The sequence below is a fragment of the Harmonia axyridis genome, chromosome 5, assembly GCF_914767665.1.
Source record: "Harmonia axyridis chromosome 5, icHarAxyr1.1, whole genome shotgun sequence".
Classification (NCBI taxonomy): domain Eukaryota; kingdom Metazoa; phylum Arthropoda; class Insecta; order Coleoptera; family Coccinellidae; genus Harmonia; species Harmonia axyridis.
The window spans coordinates 18,502,570-18,518,306 of record NC_059505.1 but is presented as its reverse complement, the minus strand read 5'-3'; the positions used below and the strand labels follow the sequence as shown (position 1 = coordinate 18,518,306).

Genomic DNA, 15,737 nt, shown 5'->3' with positions numbered 1-15,737 from the left:
GCAAAAAAAGTTGTACCCTTATGTATTTGTTGTATTATAATACCATTATTTACTTATCAGGGTTTCAACCATTCAGGTAGAAATTTAAAAAAAATTACATTGTTTAATAAGAAAAAAAGAAGACAATTGGCAACTACATCACAAAATCTAATTTGGTCTTTAAAACTTTGAACCCTTTGAAAACCTTGTAATCACGGCGTCCTCGTCAACATCAATGTCCCTATAAATGTTCAGGAGGACAAAATACTCCATAAAAATGGAAGCAAACTACTGAATCTTATTATTATCCTCTATGATAGAAAAACTTTATTCAAATCAACAGAATTTTCTCACACCAAAATATCACAGCGATATATATCGATATTTTACTCTTACATATTTCGATAGTGTCAGAAAATATCGATACAATATATAGATATTTATAGTTTTCTGACCTTTGCCCATCCCTAGTGTGGATTTGCCGAACGCAGTCATAACCATAAACAAAGATTTCTCTATGATCATAATTGTCAGTCACACGCATGTCTTAAAATTTTGTTGAAATATAAATCGTATATTGTATTCTTTAATAATGAATAAAAAATAACCGATATCAACCAAATTCTCAGATCTCATTTTTCCAGAAATGGCAATTTCTTTCTTTGAAGAATTTGGGAGAAATGAATAATCAAAATGTGAGCGTCAGTCTTTCAAGAAAGTTATTCATGCTTATAGGTTTGTAAAAAATTTTTAGAGAATATTGAATAATAATATAATCCCAACATTAAGATTTTAAATTAGCACATTTCTTCTTTATAGAGACATGTATGATGCATAAGTACAAATTTAATTGATGATTGGGTGGGAAAAATTGACAAAAAAAGTTTATGTTTGTTAGTTAAGTTGTAATCCTTTTTATGGTCCTTTTTTTTGTTTATTTAATAGTAACAATAGACAATTATTAGCATATTTTTCTCTGAATTTCAACTTTGAAAGAAAATTTGTCGTTTTATGTCTTGCCGATGAAAATATTGATATTCTTGTAAGTCAATTCAAAATGAATAATAGATATATTTTAAGGGCTATCATTCCATTAGATATTTACTTGTGGGCCCTAAAATGAAGTTACATTTATTCAATTGACTCATTAATAGAAATACTACCTGAAATAAAGAAATTGCATTCAATGTTTATTTTCAGTTTTGACAAATATTGAATTTACATAATCGTTCGATAAGATCTATGAAAAGACCTACAGTGAGATTTTTGTTTTAGGAATATTCAGTATAGCTGTAATAAACAAACTGAAAAGAGGCAGAATGAATAATAGATCTACCTTTCGGATACCCATATCTGAGAAATCAGGTTATAAAAGTCCCTCATTTCCAAGGTTTATCAATACATTTTTCAGTTGAGCAGCAAATTATTTTTCTATTCCATATTTTGTGAAGAAATACAATATAATTGCAACAATTTGAAGGACCTATTGGAAATTCCTGACGAACTAAGGAGTTTTTTAGTATCTGAAGATTGTATTGATGCTATGTTATAGAACGAGACTTGTGGCTCTGGGTTTTACTCAGAAGTGAATTAAACAGGGCAATTTATGTCCTATATAGTAAATAAAATTTTGATAGATAAAAGTTTCAAAAGATCAACAATTGATCATAGTATTTACATAAATCAAAAATAACTGGCTTACTATTGTTGCATTGTACATGGATGACTTTTTTGTTTTAACTAATGTTAATTCTGAATGAATTTTCTGATAGAAAATTTTATGATAAAGAAATTAGGGGAAGCTAAAAAATGATTAGGGATGAATATTACTAGAAATTATGGAAAAGGTAGTAAAGCTATCGATTATATTCTTCAAATATGTATTGCAATAATTCAACATGTCTGATTGTGAACATGTGAAAACTAAATTGAATTTTGATTCAACAAAAGAGAGTTGTAATGATGAACCATATAAGAAATTAATAGGTTTATTAATATCTTCAGCAGTATTAACTAGTCCTGATATAGCATACTCTGTTAATTTCTTGAGTCAATTTAATAATTATCTCATTGTTGAACACTGGAAAAGTGCAAAACTCATTTCAAGATACAAAGATCATTGTTCAATTTTTACTTCAGTCAAAAGGAACTGAGTATTTGAAATCGGTACTAAAATTGTATCGGCCAATACTATTGACCCATATGGGTCAATAACTACATTGACTTAATTTTTTCAAATGTTAACTTTGGATCTGAATCAATGAATAATTTAATTCTTACCAAAATGAAAAGCAATGAATAAATCAGTAGGATAGCATTTTTGAAATGGCCATATAGCACCTATTCCTATAACGATTAAAAGATTGGAAACTTTAGTGAACAAATAGGTAGGTATCAACATTTTTATACAAATTTGATCATTCATTCATGACATGGAAATTTTCAATAAATAGTTGCTTTTTAAAGTATTTTATACCTTCATTGAATTGCTGGAAAATTGATACCAATTTCGAAAGTGACTGCCATGTTAAATTCTTCATATACTGAATGATCCTTCAAAATTTATTTCTGTCGTAACATTTTGACTAGTATTTCAACTGATATATTCCATACGTCATTGAAATCAATATCTTCAAAGTACTATTCGAAAGACTTATAATGGAATTTAGAAAAATATGTCTTTCTCAATTTCATAGTCATATATGATATGATGCATAAGTCCAAATTTAATTAATTCACATCTAAAGTGAATGTTATTTTTAGAAATATTCAGTATAGCTATAATAAACCAACTAAAAAGAGACATAATGAATAGACTTGCCTTTCAAATACCCATGGCCTATGTTACCTCATAAGCAATTACCTACAATATCTTATCTTGGTGAAACCTTTTTGAGAAATCAGGTGATAAGTTTGAGAGTCTCTAATTTCCAAGGCTTATTAATACATGTTTCAGTTGAGCGGAATATAATATAACAGGGTATATATAGTTGAAATTATTAGTATGAAAGATTTGACTTATTCATTATAAATTCAACAGCACTGCACTCAAATTCTTCAAAAACGGAGTGGTCACTTATATTTTTGCACTCCTCTGTCGTAGAAGTGTATATTTTAGATATTCAAAAAACTCATGGAAACTTTTGACTGTTATCTGACTAACTTGGCTCTTTTTTTCCAGTAATAAAGCCAATTGTGAATTATCTATAAGGAGTCTTTCTATCTGTTTAATACTGTTTCATAGTAGCATAACTTTTACACCAATCCAAGATTGAATTGATGAATGAAGCTTCTGTTCTCTTTGGTAGTTCCATCTTCTGTCGCAATAAATTCAAATTCTCACGAAAGGAAATGTAGTTTTATAGATTGTGGAAAATAAACGAAAAATTCCTGAAATAAAGTAACATTCATCCAATTAATTCCAAATAATACAAACTCTTCAAACAAACCTGAATTGAGGAAAATGCATTCGATGATATAAATGTTCATTTCCAAATTTTGACAAATATCTATCGAATTTTTGATTCGCCGAAGACTTTGCATTTTATCTGTCGGCATTTATTTAAATATTGAATAACAATTTTGGAAACTGCAAACTTTTTCAAGAACTTTCATATATCGAAATGGAATATTTATTATTAACATGACACTGACAGCCAAATTGTCCACAGATACCACAGAAATATGGGACTTGAAATGTCAAAATGATCCGAAACACCCCGTATACTCGAAAACCGCGGGGAGAATCGAAGGTTTGGGATTTTTCCCGGGATCTCCAGACGATTTTGAGGGGGGTCTTATTCTTGTCATTTTTGCTCTAGATGGTCCCGTTTGGGCTGTGATTTTACGTTTAAAGTTTGACGTATATGTGCAAGCGGTTTTATATATACTTAGATTTTAGGTAGAATGAAGCAATTTATGTTCATATTAAAGTTATTGTAAAGCGACTGTACATTTATGTTACAATGTTCATTTACATTTAGTAGCATATTTCCCAAACCGGAAATATATTGATGATATTTTTTTATTTTGTAGATACCTAAATTTTGTTGAGCCTTATGGCTGATAAAAGATGATTGACTGCCGCAGTCCAGCAAAGCCCTGAGAATGAATGTTTTGTCATTGTTTGTTACCTTGACCAACGCCGAGGAAAGAAGAGCTTGATTGGTGGAAACAGCAGACATAGCAATAGAAGTGCCAGATGGGCTTGCTACCGTGGACTCGACTGTAGGATTCGAAAAGTTCGAATTTTCACTTGTATATGTAGGTATTTAAATTATTGTTATTAGTATTAACTGTAGACTGTTCATTTTTTATATGTTGTATTGATTGTTGTAAAGGTAATTGTTTATGTAACAATGTATTATGTCTTCGATGACATATTCTACAACCTCCTAACTTACATTGATAGGATTGGTGGCCGCCTCGAAGACAGTTACTGCATAGTTTTAATGAAGAAATTTTAGCGATTCGCTCTTCTATAGGCAATGATTTAAATTTAGAGCACTAGTGAATTTTATGTTCTAGTTTACATATAAGACACCCTTTAGTAGGTGAGAGATCATGTGAGGATGCAATGAAAGAATTGTTATTAATTTTTTGTAAGCAATGGCGTTTGTCATTGTTCTCAAAAGATTTACAAGCATTCATAGTTTCTAAGACAACAGATCGCTGACTAAGAAATGAATAAAATTCATAACTGAGTCTATATCACTTCTAAACTCCTCCCATTTTCTGGAGGTTACGGTGTCTAACCTTGAAGATGCAAAATAAATGATGATAGTATCCCACTGATCAGTAGGTTCTCCCAAAGACTTCAAGCACTCAAATTTTTATTTAATGCATCAATAATATACCGCGAGCCACTGTCAGTTTCTCGCTGTAGTGGTTCAATAGAAAAGAGACACCTTAAGTGTTCATTAATAAGAAGACGTTTATTGTTATAACGTTGGCTCAGTAAATCCCAAACAATAGCAAAATTATCATGTGATACTGTAATAGAACTGAGTATTGACGATGCTGAACCTTCTAAGAATGATAAGAGATAATGAAATTTACTGACATGATCAATACTGTTATTATCGTGAATTAATGACGTAAATGTATCTCTAAATGATATCCATTTGTTTTGATCACCATTAAAGGGTGGAATTTTCAAAGGTGGTAATTTAAGATTATTGTAATTATTCGATTTATTACTTATGCTAGATGAAGATTCATCGATGGCGTTATTTTGAAAAGAATCTAAAAGTGATTGAGCTTGAGGCATTAAATTAAAACAAATATTCTCAGTGATTTCACGCTCTTCCATTTGTTTAGATATATCTTCATCCAACAGTTCTATTTCCGACTGAATATCTTCAAAACTACACGACAATTTACGCATTTTATTCAATCTTATATTGATCTCATTTAAAATCAAACTTGATAAATCCTTGCGATTCATTAAAGGCATTAAATATTTTTCAAAAAGTGTTATACGTGCTCTTAAACTGCCTCTTTGTTTTATTAAGTCCTTTAAATCACTCATTTTGCCGACGTAAAAAACTCAAATAATGATGGAACAAAAAAAAAACAATGGAATCAAATAATCAAAACAATGAATACGTTACTGTCATTCCTGATAACGCAGCTGGGCTGATAGCGACAACGGTTCTGCAGCGATGAAGCGATTTCAAATGGTTACTTATCGAGATTAACCTGTAATGAATTTTCAAATAACTGTTATGCAGTTCTCAGAAATCACCTTCACCTGAAATTATGTAGTATCTGAGTTAAATCTGTCAATTATTGGAGTTAGTTGTTAGTTGAAAAAAATAGAAAGCACTGAATTACGCAAGTTGAGGCGTGTGAAGGAAAAATTACAAAAGGATGGACAATGCACTTCCCTCTGCTTCGGAAACGGTGAACTGTAGCAATGTGGCTCGCGAATTCCCAAGGTGGATCCTCCAGAAAATCTGTCATTATTCCTGATTTTCTTTGTTCTTCCACTGGCTTTCAATCACGTCGGGGTCACCAAACTGTTTGCGCCGTTGGATATACTAATAATTGAAATATACTTGGTTTTGAAATATTTATTTCGTAATTATAATATTTATTCTCTTGGTTTAATCTCATGTGTTACAATCGATCTCGTACAGCGCAATTGAATACAATTTATCTACTCTTCCGCACAGCAGTCATCTCACATATGTCTGTCTTATGAAGGCGGTCACATGCAGTGTGCAAACCGCATATAGGGTGTCATAAACTAAACATTTGTAATGTTGAATATATTGTCTGGTTTTTGTCTTTTCTTCCATTTTCTGTTGTTTGCGAAGTAGTTCTTAATTTACCTCCTGCTTTGTCTTCCTTTTTGTTTCTAGCTTCCTGTTTTTCGTGTTTTTTTCTGTATTCTCATTATTTTATCATTCATAGATTCAATTTGCTCATTCTGTTTTCTTATTATTTCCTTTAATTCTTTAATTTCTATATCTTGTCCGTCTTCTTTTCCTTTGTTGTATGCTAGTTGTACGATTATGTTGGTTATTATTTCTAATTGTTGCCGTACTGTGGCTTGCTCCTCCCTATTGAACTGAATCTTCCCAGATTGAAGCATTGTGGTCGCTTTAATTATGGCCTCCTTCGCGTTCAGTAGGCTTGTAATCCATCCTTTGTGCTCTCTCTTATTTGTGATTTTCTGTAATTGTCCCGCATAGTGACTACCGCCTGCTTCGCTTTCTCTTGTTCGTGCTAGGTCGTGCTTGTCTGTTTCCATGTTCATTTTTCTATCCTTTGTTTTCTTTTCTTCTCCAATCTCCTTGTGGGGTTACTCCTTCTTTTTCTTTGTCTCACGTATTATTTCTCGTTGATCATTCCATTCGAGCTCTGTAAATGACTTATTCAGCTCTTCCTCCGTTTCCACTCCCAGTCTGCTGACGCACGAAGACTTCCTTTTCTTGCTTTCTGGTGACCTTGCAATTGAGAGTCTCTTTGGTATATGACCAAGTTCCTGAGCCTCTTTCTCTATTTCCTTCCACTTTTCCATCATATTCTTTCCCGCTAATCGTGCTTGTGTCGTACCAGTTAAATCCTTCTTATTTTTTATTTGTGATTCTTCTATATTTTCCATACCATTCCCACGAGTTGGGTCGTACTGAATGTCACTGAGTGGCAGTGCGCTCTTACTAATCAGAAGGCTACATGTCCCACGGGGTGCGCCTGGTGCCCCGTGGTGAGAAAACTAGAGACCGAAAAAATTGCCCGTCGGCCATGCATCTCCCCGGCGCTTATCCCACCTTGGGATTCAAGGTTTTTATAGAGGTTATCTCCTCTTTGAGCCAGGCAATAAAGCCAAGCTCCCCATCCACCCTTAGACATGACTAGGTCAGGACGGTATGTACAAGGCAGCAAGCCGCCAGGTCCTCGGGTACCTCGAGTTTGGCGATCCCCGTACGAACATCCAGAGATGAACAGCCCCTGAGCCAGACACAGACTGTCAATTTGAATTATTTCGATTATTTATTTCTTTGAATATGTTGGATTTCTTCAAAAGAAAATATCACAAAATTATTTCAACGTTGTCCTTTATTACGTCCAATTCTGCTGGATATAAACTTTTTTCAGCTTGCAATAAATCATTTAATCATTTTGTTTCGAACGTAAACTTTCTACGTACCTACCTATGTATTTATAACTTGTTCGAACGTTCTGATTTCAATTGAAATAGACGTATGGAAATAAATAGATGTTGCCATATGTTTCTCTAACCAGTGAGTCAGGCAGTTTTACTATCTGTAAAACAAACAACTTCGTTAAGTCATAAAACTCCAAAATTCCTCCCTGAAATTTTTTAGTTTGCATATTGAATGTACACAGTCCAAAATTCGAACAAAACGAAATCCGTCTGTCCGCTTCATTTCATATCCTTCACCTTCCTTCATCTAGTCTGGAGCTACATTTGGAAATTACGATACCTGTTGTATCGTGTATTTAAATTGTTTGTATTTCCCGGGGTTTTCTTAGGCGCATATGTTGTTAGTGCGCAAGTTATGTGTGGTCTGGGAGATTTCCGTTTTGATCAATTCAATTCTCGTATGAAGATAGAACGCATATGTTCAGTGATATACATTTTCATATTTCTTTCAATAAAGAATTTAAGCAGTTCCACCGCAATTTATTACTACGTACACAACAGTTGGCGACGAGGATCTACGAATCTACGGTAAATAACAACGGACAATACAGAGAATACAACCGACACGTATAAGAATCATCAATTACGTTCAAACAAGATGTCTGCTCCTACACATTCAATACATACAGTGTTTTCAATCGAAACATACGATGTTTCAAAGAAATTCGACCGTTGGTTAATGCGCTTGGAAAGTGCCTTCGAAGATTTCCTGGTTCCTAATGAGAAAAAGGCTGCATACTTATTACATTACATGGGACCTGATGCCTACGATGTTCTCTGCGACAAAGTATCACCTGAAAATCCAAATAATATGGAATACAATGACCTAATTAAGGAAATGAAACAACATTACAATCCTGAACCATTAGAAATTGCAGAAACCTTTCGATTCTTACAAAGGAAACAGAATGAAGGGGAAAGTGTTCAACAATACTTAACTACTTTGCAACGTTTAGCTACGACCTGCAAATTTGGTGATTATCTTAAGAAAGCATTGAGAAATCAATTCGTGTTTGGCCTGAGAACACAAAATATTCAAAGTCGTTTGTTGGAAATGAAGGACCTGACTATAGAGAGGGCTTTAGAAGTAGCTATCAGTATGGAAACATCAGCAAGAGATGCGGCACAACTACACAGAAGCAATGTGGCAAGTGCAAGTGTAAACAGTGTTAAGTGTGAAAAAGGCAATAATGACCGATTTTCATCTAAAAGGGCTTTTGCAAAGTCTTCATCAAATAATTCCAAAAATGTTAATTTTAAAAATTATTGTTACAGGTGCGGATCTCCCACACATTTTGCAAATAAATGCAAGCACATTACCACTATTTGCTCCAAATGCAAGGTCAAGGGTCATCTGGGAAAGGTTTGTTTCAAAAGTAAAAATACAGAAAGTACAAATCAAATTGAAGAACTATTTTCTATTGAATCCGAACATATCGATTACAGGGAAAAATTTATGGTCAAAATTAAAATTGAAGGTAAAATTTTAATTTTTGAAGTAGACAGTGGAGCTGCTGTAAGTATAATGAGTTATTCTATGTTCAAAAATTTCTTTCCTACTTTACAAATTAAAAAAACTGATTTAAAACTAGTCACTCACTGCAAGAAAGTGTTAGATGTTGTGGGCTATTCAAGGGTGGGTTGCATTTATGAAACTGAAACTCACATTTTGAATTTGTACATTGTTAATACCGATCGAAAACCTATTTTAGGCCGTGAGTGGATACGTCAATTGAACATTAAATTACAAAATATTAATCAAATTTCCGTTATGAATACACCTGAAAATATTTTACAAAAATACCCAATAGTTTTGGAAAAATCAATGGGTAAAATTCTTAATATTCAAGCTCGTCTTAAATTGAAAAATAATGCAACACCTGTTTTCATCAGAGCTAGAAAGATTCCATTCGCTTTACAATCCAAAGTGGAAGAAGAATTGTTGAATTTAGAAAAGGAAGGAATTTTAGTAAAAGTCATGCGTTCTGAGTGGGCTACACCCATTGTACCGGTTGTAAAAGCTAATGGGAAAATTCGCATTTGTGGTGATTTCAAAATAACCTTAAATCCAAACCTCATTATAGATGAGTATCCTCTACCTTCCATCGAAAATTTATTTTCCACTATGGCTGGGGGAGATAAGTTCACGAAATTAGATTTACAACAGGCCTATTTACAATTAGAAGTACATCCGGATGATCAAAAATTTTTAACATTAAGTACACCTAAAGGACTTTTTCAATGTACTCGATTAATGTATGGGGTTGCTAGTGCGCCTGCTATTTGGCAACGCCTGATAGAAAATTTGCTGAAAGATATACCCGGTGTCTCAGTATTTTTAGATGACATCAAGATAACAGCCCCTGATGATAATACACATTTCGAGAGACTGGAAAAAGTTTTATGCAGACTTTCAGATCATAATATAAGAATTAATTACGAAAAATGCGAATTTATGAAAGATAAAATAGAATATTGCGGCTATGTTATAGATAGGTCGGGCATACATAAAGCGAAAAAGAAAATGGATGCAATCCAAAACGCAAAAATACCTACTAATAAAACTGAAGTCAGGGCTTTTACAGGTTTAATCAATTATTACGGAAGATTTTTAGAAAATCTTAGTTCAAAATTATACCCTATATACAATTCATTAAAAGAAGGTGTAGATTTCAAATGGGACATTAAATGCCAAAGAGCATTCGATACTGTCAAGAAAGAAATTAGTTCCGATCGAGTATTGGCTCATTTCGATCCTCAGTTAACATTAATTTTGGCTACTGATGCCAGTCCCTATGCGGTTGGCGCAGTACTTTCACATGTTTATCCAGATGGTACTGAAAGACCTATTCAATTCGCTTCACAAGTTTTATCGACAGTTCAACAAAAATATTCACAAATTGATAAAGAAGCATATAGCATTATTTTTGGTGTCAAGAAATTCTTTTATTACCTTTATGGTAGACGTTTCACCCTGTATACAGATCATAAGCCTCTTATCCAAATTTTTTCACCATCAAAACATCTTCCAACTTTGTCTACCACAAGAATGCAACATTATGCATTATTTTTGCAAACATTTCAGTACGATATTAAATACAAAAATTCAAAAGAACATTCAAATGCGGACGCTATGTCCAGATTACCTACAAACTCGAAGCAAATTAATATGTACGATGAATCTGATGCATTTGAAATATATCAAATACAAAATTTACCTGTCACTTTCGAAGAATTACGAATTGAGTCTTCGAAAGAGCGCAGTTTTTCCAAATTAATAAAATCTTTACGCCTAGGTAAACAAGTATCCAAAAAGGATCGCTTCAATGTCGAACAATCTGAGTTTTCCTTACAGCAAGGCTGCTTGTTCCGTGGACAAACAGTTGTTATACCACAATCTTTACGTCCAAAAATTTTGAATGAGCTTCACTCAACACATTCTGGTATAATTAAGACGAAACAATTGGCTAGAGGTTACTGTTGGTGGCCTGGAATATCAGTCGATATTGAAAATAAAATTAAAAACTGTTCTGAATGTAATAAATTTAAAAATAATCCCGCTAAATTTCCATTTCATCCATGGGAAAAGACAAGTAAACCATTCGAAAGAGTACATATTGACTTTGCCGGACCTTTCATGAATCGTTACTTTTTTATTTTAGTTGATTCATATACTCGTTGGCCGGAAATACATGTTGTCAAAAATATGACAGTTCATACTACAATACCTCTACTTCGAAAAATTTTCAGTACTTTTGGTCTACCAGCTGTCTTAGTTAGCGATAATGGACCCACTTTTACGTCCTTTGAATTCAAGAATTTTTTGAGAGAGAATGGAATTTTTCACAAGTTCTCACCTCCATATCATCCTGCTACAAATGGATTAGCAGAACGATATGTTCAGTCTTTCAAGGGTGTTTTAAAAACTCTGGGACAAAATGAGAGAGACATCGAATTGAATTTGTCTAAATTTCTTATTAATTACCGAAAAATGCCTCACACCATTACCGGAGTGAGTCCTTCTTATCTTATGTTTGGTAGGGATATTCGAACAAGACTTGATTTAATTTTGCCTCCAAAAAAAATACGAACTAAATATTTCTAAAAATACTGATTTTAGAGTTTTCAGAGAGGGGGAAAGAGTCATGGTTAGGGAATACCTGGGGTTCGATAAATGGCAGTTTGGTACTGTGAGAAAGAAGTTGGGAAGTTTAATTTATTTAATCGAATTGGATGATTCTCGAGTTTGGAAGCGCCATGTCGATCAAATGCGTTCCATGGGTGAGGACACACCTTTGAAAATTAGCATCACACCATCTAACACATTTATTGAGCTTCCTACGATATTGCCTTCAGCGAAAAATAATGACAATGATTATGTTGCTGAAAAGCAAAATACTTTGGACGGAAATGTTGTCCAAAATAAAGAAATTAAACCAGATGGTTTACCACTAAAACCAGAAATTCCAGATGACGCTTGTACCCTAAGGAGATCTACACGATTGCGTAAAGCACCCTCACGATTGGGAATTGAAAATTGTACTTAACTCCTACAGAGGGAGGAATGTTGTATCGTGTATTTAAATTGTTTGTATTTCCCGGGGTTTTCTTAGGCGCATATGTTGTTAGTGCGCAAGTTATGTGTGGTCTGGGAGATTTCCGTTTTGATCAATTCAATTCTCGTATGAAGATAGAACGCATATGTTCAGTGATATACATTTTCATATTTCTTTCAATAAAGAATTTAAGCAGTTCCACCGCAATTTATTACTACGTACACAACAATACCTATTTGCATTATTGCATTGACCCTTGACCCTTCTAGCCCAATAAAACGATTCAACAATTTTTAAGGGTTAGAATGATTCAACTCTTTCCTGGTCAAGGTTTCCGACGTGTTGTTAAGATAGGGATACACTAATATACGTGCGCCGTTATCCAAATTTTCACACTTTTCTAGATATTATTAATAACAAAACTTCAACTGCATAAGGACTGTTCAAATGATGAAATCAAAGAAGAATGAAAATAATAACAAAATTAACATTCATCGTAAATAGTTAAATAATGATAACAAGAATTTGGAATTTGGATAACTTCAATTTAATACATCACCAACGTTTCGAATCTTGTGTGATTCTTTTTCAAGGCTCGTATTTTCACCGGATTAAATACCGTCAGTTTTAATAAAATCTCTTTCAGGATGTTTATCATATAAATGTCAAAATAATTCTGATATTCTTTATATGATAAACATCCTGAAAGAGATTTTATTAAAACTGACAATATTTCATACTATGAAAATACGAGCCTTGAAAAAGAATCACACATGATTCGAAACGTTGGCGATGTATTAATGAGACATTAAATTGAAATTGTCCAAAAAACATGGACGTCACCAATAATCAATCAATATTCATCGTTAATGTTTCGGTTTATTTTTGATGAAACAGCATGTTCATTCTTACAATGGGAGTTTTGTAATGATATCGTCTTCATATGTATCTTCATATTTTCATTATAGATTGACATTTTCGTTGATGATCTTTGCATCAAAATGCTCAATGTTTTCTTTCCCGACTCTCCTAGGCACTGTAAAACCTCTCAATTCTCAGAAGCTTATAGGAGTAAGGAGAACCAGTTGTGCTTTGTTACTGTTTATCATCATTAAGATACAGCACTGTTGATTGTTTACATAAAAAAATTTTTTAATCATATTGCAGAAAATGATTGTTCACAATTTTCCATTTTCTCTTACAACAGTTTCTATTGTATTGACAACTTGTAGCTGAGTACAGATTATATAATCTCGATTATTTTGTTAAAGGAATACTTTTTACAGTTTCTTCCGCATAGGTTGGACGTTTTAGGGTTATAAATCTATAAAAATCCAAATTTATCTACCAAAATGAGGATTTACAAAGATATTTTCACCGGTGACGAGATCTTCTCTGACTCTTATAAAATTAAATTGGTCGATGAGGTACTATATGAGGTTTACGGTAAACTTATACAACGTAAATCAGATGACATTACCATTGATGGTGCAAATCCATCTGCTGAGGAAGCTTCCGATGATTGTGAATCGACTGTCGAGTCAGGTGTTGACGTTGTCTTGAACCACCGATTGTGTGAAACATTTGCCTTCCATGATAAGAAATCTTACACTTCCTACCTTAAGGATTACATGAAAAAACTCGTAGCTAAATTACAAGAAACTGCCCCAGACCAAGTAGAAGTTTTCAAATCAAATATGAATAAAGTAATGAAGGATATATTAGGCAGATTCAAGGAACTCCAATTCTTCACTGGAGAATCGATGGAAATTGATGGCATGGTGGCTATGTTGGAATATTGTGATATTGATGGAGATTCTGTCCCAGTTTTAATGGCATTCAAACATGGATTGGAGGAAGAAAAGTTCTAGATGATTTTAGCAGCAAAATATTATTTATGACAATTCCATCTTTTTTCAATTGTGAAATGCTAATTATTTTTTAAACCACTGGATATATATTTAAATATTCAACAATATATAGTAATTAGGAAGATATATCGGAAAATAAAAAAAAAACATTTGTCATTCGTAAATCTGGTTATTACACAATTACGCCTATTTTATTGTGAGAATTATCGATGAACACGAAGTTCTAACAGAAATATATGTACCGAATCATTCTGTATGTTCCTTCCTTCTTCGATACTCACATACAAGTTTTATTATGAATGATAATCGGAAAAGTTCGAAAGCTACGGCAACTCTGTTAATGAATATCAGTGTCTCAATTTTTACGGTTAACACGTCAGAATCGTCAGGATCAGGATAGTTCACTATAATAATGAAATCATCAAAAAAATAATTCCTCAAAACTTAATCATCAAATTCGGAACTACATATATTTCTATATTGTTGGAATTATGGATTTCGCTATTTATAGAGCAATCTACGATTGTATGATATATTTTCATGAATTACATTTCAGATATTTTATTTTGTATCATTCCCAATTAAATTTTCAAAATCCGTTTATGCACTCAAGAATGTTATTGATATCGATAGCATTCACTTTCTCAGTTACACTCAGAAATTAATTTTTCTTTGAGCTTTGAGGCGATGTCGAAATGTGTTTATTCTGCACTTTCCTTCTGAGAAGTGGTAACATGTTCGAGGTAGTACAGATTCTTTCTCTATTGTACAATAAACTTCACAAGAAATTACACCTGACGATTGTCTAAAAGAGATTTATGAGTGGGAACTCTTACCTGTCCGTTCGGAATTTTAACACTTGTGTTTGAATGATCAAAAGAACGGTGACACTCATTGTTCAAAACAGAGGCAAGTGTCGAACAACAAAAATAATGGGTACCTACCCAGGATATGAAATCCTTTGTTGAAAAATCTGGCTCATACATTCTAAGATTAATTGAAGACGAATTTTTCGTGATAACAATTTTGTTTGATTTATAGATACATCGTAAATATCCATAGTTATTTCCGCAACAAGTGCAAAAAGTGAATTTTTATTGCTCGCCATATAAAAATGTCCTACGAGACCGTCATGACGAGTTAGACAGTACATATAGTGCAATTCAGTGGCGTACCCAAGGGGTGGTGGGATAAAGGGGATATATCCCCCCACGACGAATATTCATTATAAATCACAACGCTAAATATTTCAATTTTGATCTGATCCGACTGTCGTCTGCACAATCGCTACTTACATACGGGCTATAAATGCAAAATTGATGATAAACAACCGGGTAAAAATCAATTAGATTTTGAATTTAAAGCCCCGTACTATTCGAATTGAAATAGCGGTACCCATGATAGCAATTTCTCCAATTTTTTAGTACCCTAATAGTAAATAAATAATATCATATTACACCTAATTATCCCTTTGTCGACACTTTGGATTCCATTTCTTACTGTGTTAACATTTTCACTCGCAAAGATAGATCAGTTCAGTAGGTTTAGTATACCTTATTCTGTTGACTAGTTTTAAGATGTTTCTTTTTTATTCCGAATTAAACTTTCAAAGTGTGTTGTTGTTGTGTGATCCCAAAAACAAATCGAATATTATTA

General features: G+C 33.1%; 1 protein-coding gene across 1 annotated transcript; it reads left to right on the top strand.

The window, feature by feature from the left end:
- Positions 1 to 13,502: 13,502 nt before the first annotated feature.
- Positions 13,503 to 14,151, top strand: LOC123679940 (translationally-controlled tumor protein homolog). The gene has a single exon (XM_045617522.1). The coding sequence runs from the start codon at positions 13,563 to 13,565 to the stop codon at positions 14,079 to 14,081; it is 519 nt and encodes a 172-aa protein (XP_045473478.1). The 5' UTR covers positions 13,503 to 13,562; the 3' UTR covers positions 14,082 to 14,151.
- Positions 14,152 to 15,737: the final 1,586 nt, after the last annotated feature.